General features: G+C 45.9%; 1 protein-coding gene and 1 long non-coding RNA gene across 2 annotated transcripts in view; both read left to right on the top strand.

The window, feature by feature from the left end:
- The window catches only part of LOC144302418 (uncharacterized), a 28,917-nt gene extending 26,796 nt beyond the window's left edge, over positions 1 to 2,121 (top strand). The window contains exon 4 of the long non-coding RNA XR_013369270.1: positions 1,837 to 2,121. This is a non-coding gene — a long non-coding RNA (uncharacterized LOC144302418). The remainder of the gene's footprint in view (positions 1 to 1,836) is intronic.
- Positions 2,122 to 14,907: 12,786 nt separating this feature from the next.
- Positions 14,908 to 25,386, top strand: part of PLEKHG4B (pleckstrin homology and RhoGEF domain containing G4B) — a 70,148-nt gene continuing 59,669 nt past the window's right edge. Inside the window, exon 1 of the mRNA XM_077879690.1 lies at positions 14,908 to 15,019. Within this exon, the coding sequence (XP_077735816.1) occupies positions 14,978 to 15,019 (42 nt within the window). The 5' untranslated portion in view covers positions 14,908 to 14,977. The remainder of the gene's footprint in view (positions 15,020 to 25,386) is intronic.

Below are 25,386 nucleotides of genomic sequence, written 5' to 3'. Positions count from 1 at the left end.
CTGACTAACACTACCTTAGCCAGGTGATCAGCGTTAACATGGATGGTAACAAGCAGCCTCCAGAGCATTTTCCCTTGGTATCAAGTGATGACAGAGGACTTTACCTCTGTGATCTACTTCTTCAAAATCCACAACCACAGTCTAATAATCATGAGGAAAACACCATAAATCCCAATGCAGACCTCTCTATCAAATACCTGATCAGGTCTCCTAAACACTGACAAGGCCATCAAAACAAGACCAGTCTGAGGGACTATCCCAGCCAGGAAGAGCCTAAAGAGACACCATGACCACATGTCATGTGGTGCCCTACATGTGACACTAGAGCAGTGGGAACCTGAATAAAGTATGGACTTTAGTAAATAATAACATATCCATATTTGTTCATTGATTGTGACAATTCTGTAGAAAAACGGAGTAGAAATTAAAGGTCAAATAAGAGAAATCTATTGCATCAGACTGGAAACCTAGAGGAGATGAGTGGTTTCCTAGTAAAAATACACTTTAACAAAATGGATCCTGAAATAAGGAAAATACAAACAGACCAATTAACCATCCAGGGACCTCCTCCTCCTGCCAGTTCTCCTCTCACTGTTCTGGTTTTCCTCTCCAAGGACAGAGAAAGAACAGGTCCTCTGAGACCTGACCACCAGCCCCCCTACCCATTCTGTCTCCACCTGTGCTCCCCCCACCCCCAGCCACGGCCCACCCAGTGAGGACACCATGCACCAGGAGCCTCAGAGAAAGTTGATCCTGATGTGTGTGCTGGCACGTTCTAGATAGCAAAGGACTAGGCACACTCACAGAAGTAAAGTAAATTAATACTTTTTAAATGGTAAAAATACATTAATACTTGCAAGAGGCAAATTAAGAGTAGTTTTGGACCTGGCAGGTCCAGGGGCTCACATTTTCACAATGTGACCTGGATGTCTCCAACCCTCCATCCTGCTAAGTGCTCTGGGGTGGCCCCATTCACAGGTACAGTCTTTCTCACTGCATCTGGGGCCTCCCACAACTCCAGGCTGACGTTGACTCATCATCCATTCTACTGGGAAGGGTTTCTCTTTTCCTTGGGTTCCATGGAAAGTCATGGCTTTCAGTGTCTTTGGCCTGACTTGGGTCACATTCTCATCCTTGAAGCCATCAGAGCACCCAGAGGATGGAGCCTGGAGTTGGGTGCACTTGGATCATATGCACATCTTTGAGGTGGGTGGTCTGCCCTCTCGAACTGTTTGGATGGGAGGCAGGTGAGATGTGGTTCCCCAAGGCAAGCTGAGGTGCTGGATGTGGACATGAGAACAGATGCCGGGCTGAGAAAGCAACAGATTCCACATCACTGGTGCTTGACTGCACAGCTGTGGAAGCTGAAGTTCAAGGAAGGAAGAAAGGAGTTCCCTCAGGGTCCAGGGCTGCAGCACCCTAGCTAGTGTTCTTGCTGTTCTCCCATGATGGCAAGATGCTCTTCCACTTGCTAAAAAACAACTTTGCTGTGGATGGGAAACTCAAGGCTCCTGCCTCGGGTTTTGGGGTCTTGTGTCTCAGAGACTAAGAGCCACACAGACCTCACTTGTGTCCCTGGGAGGAGGGAGCCCAGGAGTCACACCTGCACTCTTAATTAATCACCAATCACCAAAGAACAAACTGGCTCCTTTCCCAGTCTCTCCTCTCTGCTTCACAAAGAGCAGACACAAAATGCAAGGATGATTAGGAAATCATTGCTGACTAATGTGACAGTCCAGGTCACATTGTGAGAGCGTGAGCCCTTGGGCCTGCCAGCCTCTTGCAAGTGTTAATTTATTTCTACCATTTAAAAAATCTTAATTTATTTTACTTCAGGGAAACAGTGGGAAGCTCAAGGATTATTCCATGGCACAGAATCCACACTTGGCAGGCCACAGGCCCTGGGTCATCTTGGGGCTCTCTGCAACCATACAACCTCAGCGAGGAGCTGCCTGCTGGGAGACACACTTGCTACCACATCCTGCTTATTTATTTATTTATTTATTTATTTATTTATTTATTTATTTATTTATAATTTAAATTCAATTTGCCAACATATTGTATAACACCCAGTGCTCAGTCCATCAAGTGTCCTCCTCGGTGCCTATCACCCAGTTACCCCATCCCTCCACTGCTTCTTTTTTCTTTTAATAATAAATTAATTTTTTATTGGTGTTCAATTTGTCAACATACAGAGTAACACCCAGTGCTCATCCAGTCAAGTGCCCCCCTCGGTGCCCATCACCCATTCACCCCCACCCCCCGCCCTCCTCCCCTTCCACCACCCTAGTTCGTTTCCCAGAGTTAGGAGTCTTCATGTTCTGTCTCCCTTTCTGATATTTCCTACCCATTTCTTCTCCCTTCTCTTCTATTCCCTTTCACTATTATTTATATACCCCAAGTGAATGAGACCATATAATGTTTGTCCTCTGATTGACTTACTTCACTAAGCATAATACCCTCCAGTTCCATCCACGTTGAAGCAAATGGTGGGTATTTGTCATTTCTAACGGCTGAGTAATATTCCATTGTATACATAGACCACATCTTCTTTATCCATTCATCTTTCGATGGACACCGAGGCTCCTTCCACAGTTTGGCTATTGTGGACATTGCTGCTATAAACATCGGGGTGCAGGTGTCCCGGCGTTTCATTGCATCTGAATCTCTGGGGTAAATCCCCAACAGTGCAATTGCTGGGTCATAGGGCAGGTCTATTTTTAACTCTTTGAGGAACCTCCACACAGTTTTCCAGAGTGGCTGCACCAGTTCACATTCCCACCAACAGTGTAAGAGGGTTCCCTTTTCTCCGCATCCTCTCCAACATTTGTGGTTTCCTGCCTTGTTAATTTTCCCCATTCTCACTGGTGTGAGGTGGTATCTCATTGTGGTTTTGATTTGTATTTCCCTGATGGCAAGTGATGCAGAGCATTTTCTCATGTGCGTGTTGGCCATGTCTATGTCTTCCTCTGTGAGATTTCTGTTCATGTCTTTTGCCCATTTCATGATTGGATTGTTTGTTCTTTGCTGTTGAGTTTAATAAGTTCTTTATAGATCTTGGAAACCAGCCCTTTATCTGATACGTCATTTTCAAATATCTTCTCCCATTCTGTAGGTTGTCTTTGAGTTTTGTTGACTGTATCCTTTGCTGTGCAGAAGCTTCTTATCTTGATGAAGTCCCAATAGCTCACTTTTGCTTTGTTTCTTTTGCCTTTGTGGATGTATCTTGCAAGAAGTTCCTGTGGCCGAGTTCAAAAAGGGTGTTGCCTGTGTTCTCCTCTAGGAATTTGATGGAATCTTGTCTCACATTTAGATCTTTCATCCATTTTGAGTTTATCTTTGTGTATGGTGAAAGAGAGTGGTCTAGTTTCATTCTTCTGCATGTGGATGTCCAATTTTCCCAGCACCATTTATTGAAGAGACTGTCTTTCTTCCAATGGATAGTCTTTCCTCCTTTATCGAATATTAGTTGACCATAAAGTTGAGGGTCCACTTCTGGATTCTCTATTCTGTTCCATTGATCTATGTGTCTGTTTTTGTGCTAGTACCACAATGAGATACCACCTCACAGCAGTGAGAATGGGGAAAATTAACAAGGCAGGAAACCACAAATGTTGGAGAGGATGCGGAGAAAAGGGAACCCTCTTACACTGTTGGTGGGAATGTGAACTGGTGCAGCCACTCTGGAAAACTGTGTGGAGGTTCCTCAAAGAGTTAAAAATAGACCTGCCCTATGACCCAGCAATTGCACTGTTGGGGATTTACCCCAGAGATTCAGATGCAATGAAACGCCGGGACACCTGCACCCCGATGTTTATAGCAGCAATGTCCACAATAGCCAAACTGTGGAAGGAGCCTCGGTGTCCATCGAAAGATGAATGGATAAAGAAGATGTGGTCTATGTATACAATGGAATATTACTCAGCCGTTAGAAATGACAAATACCCACCATTTGCTTCAACGTGGATGGAACTGGAGGGTATTATGCTTAGTGAAGTAAGTCAATCAGAGGACAAACATTATATGGTCTCATTCACTTGGGGTATATAAATAATAGTGAAAGGGAATAGAAGAGAAGGGAGAAGAAATGGGTAGGAAATATCAGAAAGGGAGACAGAACATGAAGACTCCTAACTCTGGGAAACGAACTAGGGTGGTGGAAGGGGAGGAGGGCGGGGGGTGGGGGTGAATGGGTGATGGGCACCGAGGGGGGCACTTGACTGGATGAGCACTGGGTGTTACTCTGTATGTTGACAAATTGAACACCAATAAAAAATTAATTTATTAAAAAAAAAAAGGCCTATTAGACACTCGGTGCATTAACCTGAGTGAGGCCAACAGAGGAGCAATGCATTCATCTATATTTTCTTTGATGGTGTGACATGTCACAATAGAAGAGAAACAATAAGAGGAGCCAGAAGGGGGCCCTCCACATGGACCCAGGGAGCTGAGCCTGCAGAGCTGGGACCTGAGCTCTCGCTGTGTTTCTGCCCCATAGGATCCACTCTCTCTGATGCAGAGGCCTCCTGTCCCCTGGTCCTGCTTCTGGAGAAGGCAAAGTCTGCGGTCAGAGATGAGGCCCAGGGAACATGAAGGGTTGTGGCTCCTACCCAGTACAGGGCCCAATCTGGGAGGCAGCTACCTGGACCTTGTTTCACCTGGTCAGGTCCCTCTGTCAGAGATGGTGTCCTCTGACCTCCTTCCAAGCTGGGCTCAGCAGACCCTGTATATTGGTCACACTTAACTGAGGGAATGCCTGAATGCACGGCAAAGATTCCATTTCTGCCACACCTCCCTCACTGGGGGTGCCTGTAGGAGACAGAGAGTGGGGTGCAGTCCTCCTGGAGCCAGAGCCTCAGTAGGGACGACAGACGTTGTTGTGACAGCCGCAGAAACAACATGCCCCATCGCACCAGACAAAGGCTGACCGAGGCTGCAGGGAGAGCCTTTGCAAGGGCCCCAGACTGGCTAGAGACGTGGGTGTGGGCGCCTGGCCCAGCGGGTCTCAGCAGGGATCAGCAGAGGAGCAGGAGTGGGTGAGGGCCGGGCAGAAACAGTGGGAAGTATCTGCGGACACAGAGTAGGACTGATCTGTGGCTCTAGGAGTCTTCCCGTATGATTCCTGCCCCCATAGCCCCCTCAAGGCAGCCAAACCTGGCTCAGACCTGACTTAAGGGTAAACAACTTCTATAGGAGGGGAAGACTGGTCATCCACAGTCCCTCCTGCTCTTCAGAGCCCTGACATAGTTCTTGAAGCCCAGACCTGGCTGACCTCTGGTCCCAAGGCCTAGGACTGTGGTGTGTCAGCTCACCCCAGGCTTTCTTTTACCAGGGCTCTGTATCCTCAGGGGAGCACCCCCCCCCAACCCCCCAGGGTGCTGCAACACACAGGAGGCCCTGCTCTGAAATAACTCACATTCCAAGGCTGGTTGGATGTTTGCCTCTGTGGGAGGGGAGGGCCTGAGTCTCTTTGTCAGAGTAAAATCCTGAGTACAATGGAAGGAGTGTGAGCTCCCTGGAGGGAGCAAAGGGTTTGCAGGCTTAGAACAGGTGGATTCTCAATCCTCTCATTTTTCATGATTTCTGAACTGAAAACAATATTAATTCATGTGCCCCCATGATTGTCCTGCTGAGATAGGGAGGTAGAGGCCCTTTGTTTCTCAGAAGACCTAGCAAATTAACATAGTAGAAACTTTCTACATTAAAGATTTTTATCTTGATGGTATTTATGTAAATATGAAATGCTGATTGAGAAAAAAACATTTCAATATTACAAGCAAAACCTTCAACAGAAGTGGGCTCTTTAGTAAAACTTTACTTGCTTCAAACAGATATTTGCTGGTCATCTTTGTTTTCCTATTTTGTCCTCAATGAGCGAGCAAATGTTTGAGTTATTCTAAAAGCGTACTGCAGGGCAGCCCGGGTGGCTCAGCGGTTTAGTGCCGCCTTCGGCCCAGGGCCTGATCCTGGAGACCTGGGATCGAGTCCCGCTTTGGGCTCCCTCCATGGAGCCTGCTTCTCCCTCTGCCTGCGTCTCTGCCTCTCTCTCTGTGTGTCTCTCATTACTAAATAAATAAAATCTTAAAATAAAATAAAATAAATAAAAGCGTACTGCGGAGGCCCAGGACAGAGGCTTCATGCTCTGGGTTCTGTGGGACTGGTGACAGGGGCTGTCTGGGACACCAGCCCTCTCACCTAACAGCCAGCACCCAGAGTGCCCCGTGACCTGTGTTTGGGCTCTGCCAGCCAGCACCTGGAGAATGAGCACAAACTCAAAGCAGATGTCCTGCTTGGGGGGCGGGACACAACGGCAGCAGCTCACAACCATTCGGTCTGATGTTTCCCAACAATGGAAACATTCGCTTGGAAAGTTAATATTTTCCATTACTATAGTCCTTTACTACAACTTATCAGACTAACGAGCAGTTGAAATAAAATGAAATTAACTAGCCAAATGTTGAATTTAAGCAGTGTCTATGAAATCTAAAATATGAAAAGTTAAAACATTCTACAAACAAGTAAATAAGGGGCAGAATTCATAAACAATCTTGGTCTTAGAGTGTGCTCAAAATATCTCTTTATTTAAGGCTTCTAAATCTTCAAACAACAGAACCTAAATCCTCAAAAAGTAAAGGCAAGGGACGCCTTGGTGGCTCAGTCAGTTAAGTGCCTGCCTTTGGCTCAGGTCATGGTGCCAGGATACTGGGATCCAGCCCAGCATCGGTCTCCCCGCTCCTCAGGAAGCCTGCTTCTCCCTCTCCCTCTGCCTGCTCCTGCTGCTCCCCCTGTCCCGCTCTCTCTGTCAAATAAATAAGTAAAATCTTTAAAAAAAAAAAAAAAAAAAGGTAAAGGCCTCACTGTAGCTGTGTCCCAGAGCCCACCAAGACCCTGACCTCAGTGGTGGAGTCTCATGGGCCCATCAGCAGGGGAGCCCCAGCCCACTCACCAGACATTTCCTGTTCCTGACACAGAAAGCTAATGCATGGGTCATCTCCTCGAGGACACCCGAAAACTGCATGGGCAATGTCCCCAGCCCGCGCACTACCCCTTTGCAGTTCCAGAATGCACTATGCTCATCTTCCCTCTGGGCTGCTGTGCCTGCCAGTTCCCTCTATGGGGTGGGCCTGACCACTAACCTCTGGGCAGTGAGCCCCTCTCTTCCTTTAGCCTGACATGTCTGCAGCTCTGTCTTCTGTCTGGTTAGGGCCATCTCTGTCACGGGGACGGGAGGCCTCTGAGAGCAAGGCCCCCATCTGTGCATATCCAGCTTAGTGTCCAAAGCACAGCAGGTGCACAGAACAGGGTGCTTCTCTCATCTCTCTGCTGCTTCCCTTAGAGGCAGACCTTATGGCTACCTTGTTGGGGGTTAATGAATGAGCAGCATCCATACCCCCTCCCAAACACATCTCCCTCTACTTGCTGCTGTCTGCATTTCCTTTATCTTGGGAGATAAAGGTTAAAAATTCAAAGCACAGATGGGGCAAGCTGGCCCAGTGCACAGGATGTCTATGTTCAGGAAGGAAGGGAAGGCAGGAGGAAGGCCGGCAGTGTGAGAGAGCCTGCAGGAGAGGGGAGACCACAGGGAAGGAACGAAGGGCTGAGCCAGGGTGAGACTGGCCCGTTGGAGCTGTGCCCAGCACCCTCCCAGAGCCTGGCCCGGCCCCAGTGCACACAGAAGCCCCAGAAAGGGGCCTCAAGCTGGCCCCTGCACAGGATTCCCTTGGGCTCATACATGGAACTCCCATTGCAGAGAATTTCCACCATACCCTGTAGGTGTGCAGTGTTGTGCTGCGAGGGGCTCCCTGAGCCCGGTGCCTGCGTGGATGCAGGCCAGGGTGGGCTGCTACTTTATGGAATTCTCACTGGATACAGGCTCCATCCACCCTGCCTCACCAGAACGCCCACTCAGTGATTTCACATGCAGTTGTTGTCTGTGGCCAGCACATTTCCCAAGATAATCTCCCATTGAAACTTAAACTGAAAGCATGACAGGGGTTACGCACTCACAGGGAGATCTGACCAGACGTTAAACTGTGCATGACATCTCATGCACGATTTTAAACTTTAATGGGCATGTGCTGATAAACAATCCAGGGCATCTGGGATTTACCTAAATGACACTACACCGTTCTGACCAATTTGTAACCTGCTGTACTTTTTATTCAACATGGTCTTTGAAGCTTGTCTGTGCTCATTCATTTTATCTGCTCTGTTCCTTTGATTCAGTGCACAACACACTTCCTGGTCCCCCATTGTTGCACATTTAGGGTGCCTCTGACACTGGTGTAATCTGACACTGCTGTTACAGTGCTGTGGTGAGGGCTTGGTGAACCCCTTGAACATTGCAGGTTTTGCTCTCAGGGCCACCTTCTGGGGATTTGCTGAACGTCAAGTTTCTTTGTCATGTCCACTGACATCACCAACACTCTCAGCAAACACCACACACTGGAGGTTTTTAGCTCTCAATATTTAAAATATTAAATATTTTAGATTGATATTATGTTTTGTCAAAAATATTCTTAACTTTAAGTATTTCTAGGCCTTAACTACTTTAATGACAGGAGAGTTTGTCTACACTTACATTTTCCTACTTCCTGAAAAGAGTGAACATTTTTTTATTGATTGATCATTAGAGTTTAGTCTTTTGAAATGCCGGTTCTTAACCTTTGCCTAATTTCCTATTAGACTTTCTCTGTCTCACTTTTTTTGTTTTTTTTTTTTTTAGATTTTAGGAACTCTTTCTGTGTTCTGGATGCTGATCGCTGGTTGACTACAATAGATTCAAACATCCCCCATTTTGTGGTTTATCTTTTAAATTCATCACCCAGCAATATGAAATTTAAATTTAATTTTAATGTTGTCAAATATATCAATCATTCTATTCATAGTTCATGCTTTGTGCATTGCATTTATCGAATACTCCCCTATTCCAATTTCACCACAATCTGCTCTTTTTTTTTAAGCTTTAAGATTTTGTTTTTCATATTCTATTTTTCTATTTGCAAATTATTTTCGGTGAACATAATAACATAGAATTCACCATTTCAGGCATTTTAAAGTGTACATTCAGTGGTCTTTAGTAAATTTACGTGTTATGCAACCATCAACCACTATCTGGCTCCAGAACACTGCCCTTCCCCCCAAAGGAAACTTTGTATCCCTGGAACCGTCACCACCCCCCAGCCCCTCTCCCTAGCAGGCCCCCACCTGCCTCTATGGATTTATCTACTCCAGTATCTCATACATAGAATCACACAGTGTGTGGCCTTTGTGTCTGGCTTCTTTCAGTTAGCAAAGTGTTTTTAACACTCATCCATGTTGTAGCATGAGTCAAAATTTCCTTTCTATGATTGAAGAATATTCCATTGTATGGATACACCATGGTTTCTTTATCATTCACAATGGTTTTTGCAGAAAGAGAAAAATATATCCCAAAATTCCTATGGAGAAATCTCAAAAGAGTCCAAGTGGCAGATTGTTTGTCTCTGTTGCTGAGTTTTAGGAATTCTTTATATACTCTGGATAGTAATCCCCTATTGAATATATGAATCCCAAATATCTTCTCCCATTCTGTATGTTGTCTTCACTTTCTTGATAGTGTGTGATTTGATGTACAAAAGTTTCAAAGTTTGATGAAGTCCAATTTCTGTATTTTTTTCTTATGTAGCTTGTGTTTTTTGGTGTCATATCTAAGATACCACTGCCAACTCCAGGTCATGACGATGTACCCCATTTTCTTCTAAAAACTTCATAGCTGTAGCTCTTACATTCAGATCTTTGATCCATTTGTTAGTTTTTATATGGTGTGAGGTAAGGAGGTAAGGGTCTAACTTCATTCTTCTGTAAGTGAATGTCCAGTTTCTCAGCACCATTTGTTGAAAACACTGTCCTTTCCCATTGAACTCTTGTCACTCTTGTTGAAAATCATTTAATCATATATGCAAGTGTTTATTTCTGGGCTTTCTATTCTGTTCCATTCTTCCACATGTCTTTATGTCAGGACCATACTACAGTTTTATTGACTGTAGCTTTGCAGGTAATGTGAGTCCTCTAACTTTGTTTTTTTTTTCAAGATTGTTTTGCTGTTAGGGAACACTTGCAATTTCATATGAATTTAAGGATCAGCTTTTCCATTTTTGAAAAAAAGAGGCTGCTGATATTTTTATAGGAATTATGTTGAATCTATATATAGATCACTTTGGGTAGCATTGATATCTTGACATAGTTCCTATCCATGAACAGGCAATGTTCTTTCATTGGTTAAGTCATCTCTAATTTCTTTCAGCAATGTATTGTAGTTTTCAGCATACAAGTCTTTCACTTCCTTGATTAGATTTAGTCCTAAGTAATTCTTTTTTTTTTTTTAATTTATTTATGATAGTCACACACACACACAGAGAGAGAGAGAGAGAGAGAGGCAGAGACACAGGCAGAGGGAGAAGCAGGCTCCATGCACCGGGAGCCCGACATGGGATTCGATCCCAGGTCTCCAGGATCGTGCCCTGGGCCAAAGGCAGGCGCCAAACCGCTGCACCACCCAGGGATCCCTAGTCCTAAGTAATTCTTTTAGATGTTATCATAAATGGAATTATTGTCTTAAATGACTCATCGCTGGTATATAGAAACAGAACTGATTTGTGTGTATTGGTCTTGTACTCTGCAACTTTGCTGAATTCATTAGTTCTAGTAACTTTTTGGTGGATTCATTGGCATGTTCGCTATATGTAGGATCGTGTCACTGTGAATAGAGATAGTTTTACATCTTCTTTCCAATGTGAATGTCTTTTATTTCCTTTTGTTGTCTCTAACATCTCTGACTAGAACTTCCAGTGCAGTGTTGAATAGAAGTAACATAAGCATGCACTCTTGTCTTGTTCCTGATCTTTCACCATATTGAATGATGTCAACAGGTTTTCCATGAATAACAGTTTTTCATGTTGAGGAGTTTTCTCTCTATTGTAGTTTTCTGAGAGCTTTTATCATGAAATGGTGTTGGATTTTTTGAAATACCTTTTGATCAAGATAAGCTTTCCCCCATTTTTCTGTGAAAGTGATGATATTTGTGGATTTTCTCATGTGGAGTCACCTTTGCATTTACTGAATCAATCTCACTTATTTATGGTGGGTAACCCTTCTAATATGCTATTGGATTCTATTGGTTAAAATGCTGCTGAAATTGTCGTGTCTTCGGATATTCATCAGAGATACTGGCCCGTAGTTTTCTTTCTTTTTTTTTTTTTTAATGTCATTTATTTATTTATTTATTCATGAGAGACACACAGAGAGGCAGAGACACAGACAGAGAGAGAAGCAGGCTCCATGCAGGGAGCCTGACGTGTGACTCGATCCAGGGACTCCGGGATCACACCCTGGGCCCAAGGCAGGCGCTAAACCGCTGAGCCTGTAGTTTTCTTGTGATATTTTTACCTGACTTTGGGATCAGGGTAATGCTGACCTCATAGAATGAGTTAGAACATATTCCCTCCTCTTCAATTTTTTGTAAGTATTTGAGAAGAAGGCACATCTACCCTTGTAACCTCTAAATATGGGCACATTCCCCAGTTCAATCATGGCAACCTCTTCCCTTTTGTCTGCACATTCAGTCACACATCTCTAAACACCTGTGTGTGGGTATTTCCAGCTCTGTGTTCCCAGCCTGACCTGTGCTCTCAGCCCAAGTTCCGGCACCAGTCAGCCCATCCAACACGTCTAACAAATGTCTCGATGTCAACATGCTCTCCTCCCCAGCCTGCTTCTCCCTGAGTCTCTCCCACTTTAGCACGTGGGGCCAGCCTCCCCACCTGCTGATCAGGCCCCCAAACATTGAATTGCTGTTTTGGTGCTGATTCTCGACTGCAGACACCAGAATCTACTGTAGCTTAGTTAAGCAGTAAGGGATGAACTAGAAGATATTAGGGAGATTATAGCATCTGTGTGAGGGTCAGGTAAACAGGAACATGCAGGAATGTTGGATAAACACCCAATTGTACTGGAGAATTGTTTTAGGGAACCTCCCCACACACCTGTTTCCTTCTGCTCAGCACCACAGCTGCCAGGGATGAGACCAAACTGCCTCAGATGAACCAAACACCTCCAATGCCAGTCTGCTGGGAGAGTCCCTACTCCCTGTGGTTCCTTCCACATTTTATGTGGTGCATGTATTAGCAAAACCAGGCACATCTCCCCTCAGATGCAAGGGATCTGAGACACATAGTTTCGCAGTTTCCGGCTTTTACATGCGGGAGAGTATGCTAGCGGGGGCCGTGGTCCTCCCCGCTGTTCTTTCCCTGATTCTCCAGGGATCCAGCACAGTGGGTTCTCTCAGCTTTCTCTACTATCACTGTGGACACTTCTCACAATCTCAGTGGCTCCCACCTCAACCCAGCCATCACTCTCAATGAGACTGTGGCAGTTGTTTCCTGATAGGTCTCCCTTTCAGCTGTGGTCTCCACACTGTAGCCAGGGTGACATGTTTGGAATGTAAATCAGATAACCTCATTTCCTTCCCAAACTCTCTCCACAGTGGTTTCTCACAACACTCAGAGTAAAACAAAGCTCATCACCATGACCTATTTATTCCTGCAGCGTTTCCAATCTCAGTTGCTTTGCATCTGCTCTCCTTCACCATGCTCCCAGGTATAAAGCCTTCTCCAAGCACACCAGAACCATTCCCACCCTAGGGCCTTTGCACACATGGAAGTAACAAGCAGATCCCACAGAACAGTCTTCTGTTCCTTGTATAGTCTTCTTTGCCTGGACCATCTGCTTTATTGAGTTCTATTCTCTGTTCATTGGTTTATTGTTTGGCTCCCTCCATTGGAATGTCAGCCCCCCAGGGGCCTGACTGGGCCATGCAGTGACAGGCCAAAAGTCAGTGATTCATGAGTACTTTTGGAATAAATCAAGCCATCTCAATAGTCCAAATTTTGGGGAAAACTTAGAAAACACATTTGACTCTATGGATACACAACAAAGAAGGACCCAGATTCTTAAAAACTGGCTGTTCCTGTGCAGGTACAAGAGGTGTGGCACACCTGCAGGCTCCAAAGTCTCCAATGAGAGTGAGATTCCAGGGCTGCACCCTGACCAGGTATCCAGGACACTGCTGACTCCCTTCTGAGGTCAGCCTCTGGATCCTGGAGGAGCTGATCAGGAACAAAGCTTCCTGCTCTGGAGGCATGCCAACATTTCCAAGTTCTGTCCTGGCAGGTGCTTTGGGACCACGTGGGTTTATAAAGAAGGGCTCCTATTCCTGCAGCAGCATGGGCAGGACTCCTGCAGGGAGAGGAAGTGAGAGGAGGATGAGGCAGGGATGGTGGGGGTGGGGGGGGCGGGGAGGGCTTCAGGGACTGAAGAACACCCAGGTGCCCAAGCACTGAAACAGGGCTGGAGGTTTCAGGAAGCAGAGTGGATGAGTGAGTCAAGGAATAATCAGAACAACTCAAAGAAGTCAGTGTGATGGTTAAGGGAGGGCAACCCATCCCAGCCTCCTTCAACTTGATTCATTCTGTGACCTGTGGCCAGGAGACTTTGTGCTCCAGAGCTGGTTATTTATCTGTGCACCTCAACTTTATCCCTAAATGAGCACATTTGATCTGCACTGGGTGGTATGGCAAAGTGCCCATATTTCTAGTCAGGACACAGTGCAAGGTGAGAGACCCTTGGGCGGGTCTCTCTGTTAGACATCCCCCGCCCCCCAGGGAGATTCTCCTGGTATCCCATCAGCCAATATGCTCACTTGGACGGGAAGAGAGAGCTAGTCCACTCACGCCAGTGTAAATCAGGTACAAATCTCTTTACACTGGGGAACTCAATATCGGAAGGTCTTCCCGAGCAGAAATCAGGGTCCAGAAATTGGAATCAAAATCAGCTCCCCAGCCACTGGTCTGAGAATGCAATCCTAGGTCCCGAGGCTTCTTCGAGGCTTCCTGAGAACAAAAGTAAAAGCAAACGCCCCACTACCACGCCCCCCTGCCTCGCGGGGAGGAGCCCAGCGCTCCCGGCCCCCACTACCGCCCAGGTGAGGGCACCTGCGCGCTGGTGCGCCTGCGGGAGGTGAGAGCTGCGCCTCCGCCCCGCAGTCTTCCCAGCTCGTCTGCCCCACAATGAGGGTGGAGGGGGTCTGCCCCGCCGGGAGGGGTCTGCAGGGGGAGGGGGTCCGCCCCGCGGGGAGGAGGTCTGCAGGGGGAGGGGGTCCGCCCCGCGGGGAGGAGGTCTGCAGGGGGAGGGGGTCCGCCCCGCGGGGAGGAGGTCTGCAGGGGGAGGGGGTCCGCCCCGCGGGGAGGAGGTCTGCAGGGGGAGGGGGTCCGCCCCGCGGGGAGGAGGTCTGCAGGGGGAGGGGGTCCGCCCCGCGGGGAGGAGGTCTGCAGGGGGAGGGGGTCCGCCCCACGGGGAGGAGGTCTGCAGGGGGAGGGGGTCCGCCCCGCGGGGAGGAGGTCTGCAGGGGAGGGGCTCCCCCGGGGCAGGGGGTCTTAAGGGGGAGGGGTCCGCCCCGCGGGGAGGAGGTCTGCAGGGGGAGGGGGTCCGCCCCGCGGGGAGGAGGTCTGCAGGGGGAGGGGGTCCGCCCCGCGGGGAGGAGGTCTGCAGGGGGAGGGGGTCCGCCCCGCGGGGAGGGGGTCTGCAGGGGGAGGGGGTCCGCCCCGCGGGGAGGAGGTCTGCAGGGGAGGGGCTCCCCCGGGGCAGGGGGTCTGAAGGGGGAGGGGTCCGCCCCGCGGGGAGGAGGTCTGCAGGGGGAGGGGCTCCCCCGGGGCGGGGGGTCTGCAGGGGGAGGCGCTCCCCCGGGGCAGGGGATCTGCAGGGGGAGGAGGTCCGCCCGGCGGGGAGGGGTCTGTCCCCCGCAGAGGAGGGGCGCTCTCCGGGGCAGGGGTCCGCCCCGCGGGGGAGGCTCCGGCGGGCGGGCGGGGCGCCGGGAGGGAGGCGCCGGGCAGTGTCCTTCACGGGAACGTTCCCTCCGAGGTGGGACAAAGGCGGCGCCAGCATGGCTCTCAGCGCCGCGCACAAAGGCTCCGGCGGCGGCAAGGTAGGGGCGGCGGGGAGGGCTCCCGAGGGCCGGCGCTGCGGGAGGGGAGTCGCTTAGAGACCAGTTTAGCGCCCCTGGGCCTCAGGCGGAGGAGCCGGGTGAGCCGGCTCTGCGTTCGCGCGGCCGAGGGGTGCAGGGGCGGGTGTGGAGGGAGCGCACCTGTAGGGGGGCTGCTGCGCCCCCGGCTTCCTCTCCCGCCGCGGCCGCGGGCACCGGCCCAGGGGGCGCCGCTCACTCGGGCGGCTGGGACGCGAGCGCACGGCCGGGTTGACTTTTACGTCGGAGCTGGGTCGGCGGCGGGGAGGACGGGGCCTGGGGGACAGCAGCGTCCTTTCAGGGCGGGGAGGTGGCTAGACGCGGCTCTGGTCTCCTCGTGGGAAAGGCAGGAGAGTGTTGTCTGTCTCCTCTTCCTCCTGCGAAGCTGGATTACAGAGCTTTGGGTGTAATAACTACGCTCTGCTCCTGTTACCAGCAGCACTTTAACTTCAAGAGTTCAGTTGGTACTTTCAGGTGTCTAATTAAGAATGAAAACCTATAATTAAAAAATTAAGTTAAATGTAGTTGAAACTGTGCATAATGAATAGCTTACGACTCTGCTGCTCACCCTAACCCGAGCTGAGCTCTGGGCAGGGCTGGGAGCCCCTGGAGGAGGTTCTCCGCGTCAGGTGCAGATTTCAGAGTGCTCCTACTGAGGTCTGGCTTCCTGGAACCCGCTTGGGAGGCCCCGGGATCTCTGGGGGCGGAAGGACCTCGAGATGTCACTCTTTGGTCTCCGTGAAAATACACTCAGACTCTGAGATCCTGTACAGCAACAGGTTTCCATCCACGGTGGGATGGTATCTGTGTTGGCTGCGCTGGGCGTCTGACACTGAGGTAATAAACCCACTTCTGATTCTGAGGCAGCACTACATTTTAACCTCACTGTGCTTTAGGGGACAAGTGGGTGGCCAGGTGGGCCCGGAGAGGACAGCCCTGAGCTTTCTAGTGGGCGGCTGGCCCTGGGTACCAGCCAACCTGTGATTGTCAGGACAGCCTTCATCATTCTATGCCATTTGTGTGGGCCTGGTCTGAAATGGCCTTTGTGAACCATGGGCCTTTGTGTCTGTGGCGATCCTGGGTGGTCTCCAGTGAATGCTATATTACTTGTGAAGCATCCCAAAAATGCCTGTCTAAGGAAATAAAATCGGCCCTGAATTTGCCCCGAGGCTCTCTGAGGTGTGTATTCACTGGTTGTATCATCCAACCAAACACAGGAAACCCCAGATTCCCAGATCTCAGCGTTTTTGGTGAGAATAATTCAAGCCCAGTTCACATGCCACCACTTCCCTCCTTCCTCAGAACCTGCTGGTTACCCATTTCACAGCCAAGAAGCAGCCCTGAAGCAGTGGTTTGTCTGTCCACGCAGCTGTGCCCTGCAGCAGTGAAGCCCTACTCAGGATCAGTCAGTTCTGGCAGCCTCCTCTCCTCTATCCCTCCATCCGTCTATCCCAGGTGCTCACTGATCCAGCAGATAAGAGTGAGCCCAGGTGGGTCTGACCTAAGGGCCCAACTGACACTCCTGAGAAGGTGGGGGGCAGAGGCGTGGGCGGAGAGGTGGCATATCCTGTCCTGTATGTGTTGATCCTAAGGCACCTTGAGAATCTGCAGTCCTATGATAAGAAGGCATCCTGCCACAGCCATCTACCCTACAAGGGCTGTGGACGGTAGGTGCCCGTGGCATGAGAAAGAGGCTCTGGACCCTGACGTGGAGCCTGGGGGACAGACCTGGGATCTTGGAAATTTGATGTGCACCCACATCTACCCTCTATTATCTGTGGCCCTTTGGCTTTATAGTTCAGCCTCTCTGAGCTTCAGTCTGTTCATTTATGGGAATAAGACATGGCCTTCCTACCTCAGAGTACCATATGGGTTCACTTTAAAGACGGATGTGTAGACGCTTCCTGGAAGGTAACCTGGCTCATCATTCAGTGCCCCTAAATTGAAGACTTCTGTACTGAGAGCTAGAATGCCTTGCCAGGTGTTTCTAGGCTCCTCAGTTCACAGCTAGGCCGAAATTCTTAGAGAGCTTTCAGATACTGTCAGACGAGTGTCTGACCTTACAGAATTTTCCCCAACATTGAGAAAATCATACCGTGCAAAAGATACTTTGTGGTAAATTTCTTTTACATGACTTTAAGACATCTTATGTTTCTACGACCTGAAAACAGGGATTAAATCTAATGCCTACAGCAATCTGGGACATGAATTAATTTGAAGTTCTGCACCAGAGTTGTTCAGGTCACTGAGGTAGGAAGTATGTGCACTTCCCCCAAAGAAATACCACCTGTCTGCAGCTCCCCAACCGAGAGACCCCCAACCCTGCTACGCATCATCCTCAGAAAGCTCCCCTGGTCATCCTGCCTGGACCTCCTCTACAACCACACACCCGCAACCCATTTCCTGCTTGGCTTTGCCATGAGAGGGCTTCCATGGGAGAGTCTGAGCCAGTATCACCTCGTGCTTGATCTTTGCCGAATGCCTGTCTTCTGTAGTGCTTATAACTTAGTACATGGCATAACTCGGCAAATACTTGTCACATGATGGTTACCCTCCCCCTCTTTCAAAACTCATTTTCATTCCCCTGCCCAGCCCTGACCTTCTGTGGGCCTCACAGATGCAGTGCCTGCCCTGTGGGATGCCGGTCTACTGCTTCCCACCTGATCCAAGCTGACATCACTGCCTGTGACTTTCAAGAACAAAAACAACATCCTCAGATGGGAGCAGTTGGATTACAGTTGCATCTGGGAAACCTTGTTCATCTACGTGTGATATAGTTAAAGCAGGTCCAAGACAGTTATAGGGAAAGGCTTGACCAGATCCCGTGTGAGGTAGTGAAGGTGCTGTGTGTGTGTGTGTCTTGGGGTGGGGACAGTGGTGCACAGAGCAGAAGAGATGCCTGAATTAACTTTAAATGAATGGAAAGGACAGGCTGGAGAAGGTTGACCCATCCCTTCACTGCCCAGTTGGGGAATCATAAGGTGCTTTTGCCTGCAGAGTGAAGAATGCGGAGGGACTCTGGGATCTCTTTGGCTCTGTCTCTTGCTAGGATGAGACATAGGCACCATGGCTGAGGGTTCATTGGTTGGGGATGCATGCTCTGCAGCCAGAGTTCCAATCCTGGTTTCCCCACTGAGTGAGTGGGCAGACAAGCCCACAGAATAGGGATGATAATGCTATAATAATGTGCTTAAAACAGTGTCTGGTTAGGGGCGCCTGGGTGGCTCAGTCAGTGAAGCGTCTGCCTTCAACTCAGGTCATGATCCAGGTTCTGGGATCCAGCCCCGAGTCAGGCTCCCCTCTCAGCAAGAAGCCTGCTTGTCCCTCTCCCTCTGTTCCTCCCTCACCCCTCACCCGCACTTGTGCTCGCTCATGCTCTCTCTCTTTCCCTCAAATAAAAAAGTCTTTTAAAAGGAAGCATCTGGGATATAGTAAGTGCTCAATAAATGTTAGCTATTACTTTGTGATTCTATGACAGAGAGGGAGAAAGGTTTTCCTGCAAGTAAGAGATAAAAAGGATTGAGGTTTTTTGTTTTGTTTTGTTGGCTTTTTTCCCCAAATCACTTAAGGAAAAATATCCAGTGAAGTTATCTTCAGGGTATTTTGGCGCCAGGAAGAGGAGTTACAATTATAATTATATACAAATCACTTAAGGAAAAATATCCAGTGAAGTTATCTTCAGGGTATTTTGGCACCAGGAAGAGGAATTACAATTATAATTATATACTGTTTTAACAATATAATTGGGTATTTTTTAAAGAAATTTTTGTAGAAGTGCCAAATCAATAGGCCACGGACTCCACTTGAGTTCAAGGGTTCCATAGCTTTCCTTATGGATTATTCAGAGAGACTAAAGAACACATCATTGGGATTCAGTCAGCCTAGAGCACCGCACTAGGTAACAGAGTGAGCATTTAGTTCTCAAACTGATATTTGTGTGTTCAGAGACTGTGACCTTCAGAGACCCAACCCAGCGATGGGGTCAGAATATAACCTCTCCTGAAACCACATGGGAGAGCTGGGAGGGTAGGGCAAGAGTAGCAAATGAGGGAAACAGATACTAGCACAGTTTCTGAAAAGTTCTGGAACCTTTTTTTTTTTTTAAGATTTATTCCTTTTTTTGAGAGAGCGAGAAAGAGCATGAGAGCACAAGCAGAAGTGGAGAATCTCCAGCAGACTACTCGTGGGGCACAGAGCCTGAGGTGGGGCTCAATCCCACAACCTTGAGACCATGACCCAAGCTGAGACCATGACCCAAACCAAAACCAAGAGTCAGATACTTAGACTGAGCCACCCAGGCACCCCTGGAACTAATTTTTTAAATAGTATTTTTAGATGAAATTCACATAGCATAAACAGTTTCTTTTTTTTCTTTTTTTTTTAAGTTTCTTTTAAAAAAAAAGATTTTATTTATATATTCATGAGAGACACAGAGAGAAGGTAGATAAGAAGCAGACTCCCCGTGGGGAGCCTGATGCAGGACTCGATCCCAGGACCCCAGGATCACGGCCACAGCCGAAGGCAGATGCTCAACCACCGAGCCACCCAGGCACCCCTACAATAAACGGTTTCAAAGCAAACATTTCAGTGGCATTTAATACATTCCCAGTGTTGTGCAGCCACTACCTCTGCCTAGTTCCAAAACATCTCTTTTACCCTGAAATAAAGCCCCACATTCATGTAACAGTTCCTCCCCATTCCACCCTCTGCCAGCCCCTGGAACCACTAGTGTGCCCTCTGTCTCAATGGATTTACGGACTCTGAATATTCCACATAAATGGAACCATACTGTGTGTGACTTCCTTGTTGTATTGAAATATATATAACATACACTTTATACATACAAACCAAACATCATCACAACCCCTTCTGTCCTGTGACTCTGAAACTCTGTCACTATTAAACAGTGACTCCTATTCTCCCCCCAACCCCCAGCCCCTAGCTGCCAACATTTTACATTCTGTCCTCATGGTTGTGACTGTGCTAAGGACCTCATATAGTTAGAATTGTGTAGTATTTGTCCTTTTGTGATTGGCTTATTTAACTTAACATAAAGTCCTTAAGACTTTATCCGTGTTGTAGCATATGTCAGAAATTTCTTCCTTTTTAAGGCCGAATATTATTCCATTGTATGGATATAGTACAATTTGTGTTTCCATTTATCTGTTGATGGACATTTATACTGTTTCTGTCTTTTGGCTTTTGCAAATAGTGCTGCTGTGAGCATGTGTTTACAAGTTTTAATGTGTACAATATTTTCATTTCTTTGAGTACATACCTAGGGGAAGAATTTCATGTTCATGTGGTAAATCTATGTTTAACTCTTTGAAAAACCACCAAATTGTTTTGTTCCATCTGTTGGTTGTCCTTTTACTTTCTTGATAGTGTATAGTGCACAAGATTTTTATTTATTTATTTATTTATTTATTTATTTATTTATTTATTTATTTTAAGATTTTTATTTTTAATAAAGTTCAATTTATATATTTTTTCTTTTGTTGTTCATGCTTTTGCTATCATATCTGAGAAACCATTGCCATCTGCAAGATCATGAAGATTTCCCTTTATGTTTTCTTCTAAGAGTTTTATTATATTAGTTCTTTATTATATTATTCAGTTCGTTGATCCAATTTAGTTAATTTTTGTGTATGGTGTGAGACAGGGAGCCAATTTTATTTTTTGTATAGGATATCCACTTTTTCCAGCACCATTGTTGAAGAAATTATTTTTCTTTATTGAATAGTCTTGGAACCCGAGTTGAAAGCCAATTGACTGTAGTTGTTTAGGTTTATTTCTGGATCTTTAATCCTTTCTTGTTGGTCTGTGTATCTGTCTTTATGACAGAATCACACTGCTTTGACTACTGCAGCTTTGTAGTGGGTTTTGAAATCAGGAACTTTGAGTCCTCCAATTTTGTTCTGTTCATTCAGGATTGTTTTGGCTGTTCAGGGCCCATCGCAATTCCATATGAATTTGAGGATTGTCTTTTCCATTTCTGGAAAAAAAAAGCCATTGCAATTTTGAGAGAGCTTGCATTGAGTTTGTAGATTACTTTAGAATAATATTGACATCTTAATGTTAAGTTTTCCAAACTGTAAACCTAGGATGTTTTTTTCATTTATTTAGGTGTCTGTAATTTCTCCCAGCAGTGTTTTGTAGTTTTCTGTGTTCATCTTTCATTTCCTTTGTTATATGTATCCTAGGTAACACTCACCACTGTTATTCAACATAGTACTTGAAGTTCTAGCCACAGCAGTCAGAGAACATAAAGAAATAAAAGGCATCCAAACTGGTAAGGACTATGTAAAACTCTCATTATTTGCAGAAGACCTGATACTATATATAGTAACCATAAAGACTCCACCAAAAAATGACTACTACTGATAAATGAATTCAGTAAGGTCGCAGGATACAAAATCAATGTATAGAAATGTGTTGCACTTTTATACACTAATAATGAAGCAGCAGAAAGGGTGGCTCAGCGGTTGAGCGTTCTGCCTTCAGCTCAGGTCATGATCCTAGAGTCCTGGGATTGAGTCCTGCATCAGGCTCCCTGCATGGAGCCTGCTTCTCCCTTTGCCTGTCTCTGCTTCTCTCTCTCTCTCTCTCTCTCTCTCTCTGTGTGTCTCATAAATTAAAAAAAAAAAAAAATCTTTAAAAAAGGTGAAATTAAGAAAATAATCCCATTTGCAATTGCACCAAAAATAAAATACCTAGGAATTCACTTAATCAAAGAGGTGAAAGACCTGTATTCTGAAAACTATCAAACACTGATGAAAGAAATTGAAGGTGACACAAAGAAATGGAAAGACATCCTTTGCTCATGGATTGGAAGAATAAATATTGTAAAATGTCTATACTACCCAAAGCGATCTACAGATTTAATGCAATCCTTATCAGAATACCAACAGCATTTTTCACAGAATTAGAATAAACAATCCTAAAATTTGAATGGAACCACAAAGAACTGAGTAGCCAAAGCAATGTTGAAAAAAAAAATTCAGGGAAATCATAATTCTAGATTTCAAGTTATATTACAAAGCAGTAGTAACTATGGTACTGGCGTAAAAATGGATACATAGGTCAGTGGAATGGAACAGAAAACCCAGAAATAAGCCCACAATAATATGGTCAATTAATCTTCAACAAAGAAGGAATGAATATCCAATGGGAAAAAGACCATCTCTTCAACAACTGGTGTTGAGAAAACTAGAGAGCAACATGCAAAAGAATGAAACTGGACCACTTTCTTACACCATACACAAAAATAAACTCAGAATGGATGAGAGACCTAGATGTGAGACCTGAAACCATAAAAATTCTAGAAAAGAGCACAGTCTGTAATTTCTCTGTTCTACCATAACAACCTGTTTCTAGATGTGTCTGCTGAGGCAAGGGAAATAAAACCAAAAATAAACTATTGGGACTCCATCAAAATAAGAAGTTTCTGTGTAGCAAAGGAAACAATCCGCAAAACTGAAAGGTAACCTGCAGAATGGGAGAAAATACTTGCAAATGTCATATGCAACAAAGGGCTAGTACTCAAAATACATAAGGAAGTTATACAGCTCAACACCCAAAAAACAAATAATCTGATTACAATGGGCAGAAGACACGAACAGACGTGTCTACAAAGAAGATATCCAGATGGCCAACAGACACGTGAAAAGATGCTCAACATCATTCCTCATCAGAGAAATGCAGACCAGAACCACAATGAGATCCCACCTCACACTTGCCAGGAGGGCTGAGATCAATAACATAAGAAACAACAAGTGTTGGCAAGGATGTGAGAAAGGGGAGCCTTTATGCATTGATGGTGGGAGTGCAAACTGGTGCAGCTACTCTGAAAAACACTATGGAGGTTCCTCAAAAAACTAAAAATAGAACTACCCTACAATCCAGTAATTGCAATACTGGATATTTACCCACCAAAGTGAGAATGTTAATTCAAAGGGAGACAAGCACCGCTCTGTTTATTGCAGTATCATTTACAATAACCAAACTATGGAAGCAGCCCAAATGTCCATCATTTGAGGAATGGATAATGTAGAGGTGACATATATATATATACAATGGAATATTATTCAGCCATAGAAGAAAATGAAATCTTGCCATTTGCAATGACAAGGAGCCATGGAATGAGCAATGCAGTGGAAGGAGCTAGAGAGAATAACACTAGGCAAAATAAATAAGTTAGAGAAACACAAATACCATGTGATTTCACTCATATATGGAACTTAAGAAACAACAAATGAGCAAAGGGAAAAAAAAAAGAGAGCAAGACAAACCATCAACAAACTGATGGCTGCCAGAGAGGAAGTGGATGGGGAGTGCATGGGGAGATGGAGGAGGTAGAGAATAGGGATTAAAGACTTTTCATTAAAAAAAAAAAAAAAGACTTTTCATGATGAAAAATAAATAATAAAAAGAATGAATCTTAGGTATTTTATTCCTTCTGGATGCTGTTATATAATAGAATTATTAATTTCCTTTTTGGATTGTTCATTACCAATATATAGAAACACAACTGATTTTGCCTGTTACTCTTGTACCCTGAAATTTTGCTGAACTCATCTATTAGCTTTAGGTAGCTTTTTCTGGATTTGCTACATATAAGATCATGTCATTGACAAATAGAGATCATTTTACTTATTTCTAATTTGCATTCCTTTAATTTCTTTTTCTTGACTAACTGCTCTGGCTAGAACTTCTAGGGCAGAATTGTATAGCAGTGGAGAAAGGGGGCAGCCTTGCCTTGATTTTGATCTTAAGGGAAAAGCTTTTAGTTTTTCACCATTAAGTATGAAGTTAGCTGTAGATTTTTATAAGTGCCATTTATCATGTTGAGAAAAGTCTTCTCTATTCCTAGTTTTCTAGATGCTTTGATCATGAAAGGATATTGGATGTTGTCATATGCTTTTTCTGTATTATTTGAGATGATCATGGGCTTTTCCTTTGCTTTATTAATGTCATGTTTTACACTGATTAACTGTTGCATTCCTGGGATAAATTCCACTTGGTCATGGTGAATAATCCTTTAAATAATGCTGTTAAATTTAGTTTTCTAGTATTTGTTTTGAGGATTTGGAATGAGTTTTATAACTCTGCTTTTATTTATTTTTTTAAAAGATTTATTTATTTATTTATTCATTCATTCATTCATTCATTCATTCATGAGAAACACAGAGAGAGAGAGGCAGAGACACAGGCAGAGGGAGAAGCAGGCTCCATGCAGAGAGTCTGATGTGGGACTTGATCCCGGGTCTCCAGGATCAGGCCCTGGGCCGAAGGCAGCACTAAACTGCTGAGCCACCTGGGCTACCCTATAACTCTGCTTTTAAATGTCATTATATTGTACAAGAATGTAACTTTTAAAAATGTAACTTAGGAATCTTAAGACTGTAACTTTTACAATTAGAAATGACCTTTTTAAGAAAAAAGTTTGCATTTAAGGTAAAAATACAAAATTGGTAGGAAATCGGCAGAAATTTAAATCTAATTTTTAAGACTTCAAAATGTAGCTAACTAGCTGACTAGAGAAAAATAGTCAATAGAAGGTCTGTGTGAGGTTAGTTCATATAAAACGTTTCAGTAGTGCCTGACACTAGAACCCATGTGTCAGTGTCCCTCATGTTGTCATTGTAGGATGTATAATTAAGCATACAAAAGGTGCTCTTTTCCCCTCCTGTAATATTATTCCCCCCACCAACCATTACCGTTTTCTTGTCTAACAGCCCCTGCTAGGCTGTGAACCCAAGACATTAATCTTCATATCCTTCATGGTGCTTAGCGCACAGTAGGTATTCAGTGAATGCACTTTGGTGTTTAGTGTGTAGAGAACAGTGGATGCCTCTGTGAGCAGCTTCTAATAAGAAAGAGCGCAGACAAGGAGGGAGGAGACAGGAGAAACAAAGGATTGATTCATTAGGACCAATGGCTGGCCATATCACTTATTGTCCAAATTGGAACACTTTGAGGGAGAAAAGAGAGGTAATGCCAGGACCACAGGTGAAAACTCCCATTGTCTGGGAAGCCCCTGATGGGGTCACCAGCCTGACTTAGGTGTCACTGACTCCTGGAGACAGTGGTCTAAACAACAGGGGTAGGTCCCTGCTGTGGATGGAGGATGCTCGTAGACTGGGGGTGGGGGTGGGGTGCTGTAAGTCCCACTGAGTACTTCCAAGCCAGACTGTGCAGACGTGCAGACTACACAGCCCCCAGTGAGCCACTAGCATTGTCGTGTGGAACCCACTGGTGCCTACAGAGCAGGCATGGATACACCCTGTCCTCATGCACTGGCCCCCTGGTGAGGGCTTTGCCAGCTCCAG

This window comes from Canis aureus, chromosome 31, assembly GCF_053574225.1.
Source record: "Canis aureus isolate CA01 chromosome 31, VMU_Caureus_v.1.0, whole genome shotgun sequence".
Taxonomy (NCBI): Eukaryota; Metazoa; Chordata; class Mammalia; order Carnivora; family Canidae; genus Canis; species Canis aureus.
Note: the sequence above shows the minus strand (reverse complement) of the source record. Positions and strands in the feature narration are given on the sequence as shown.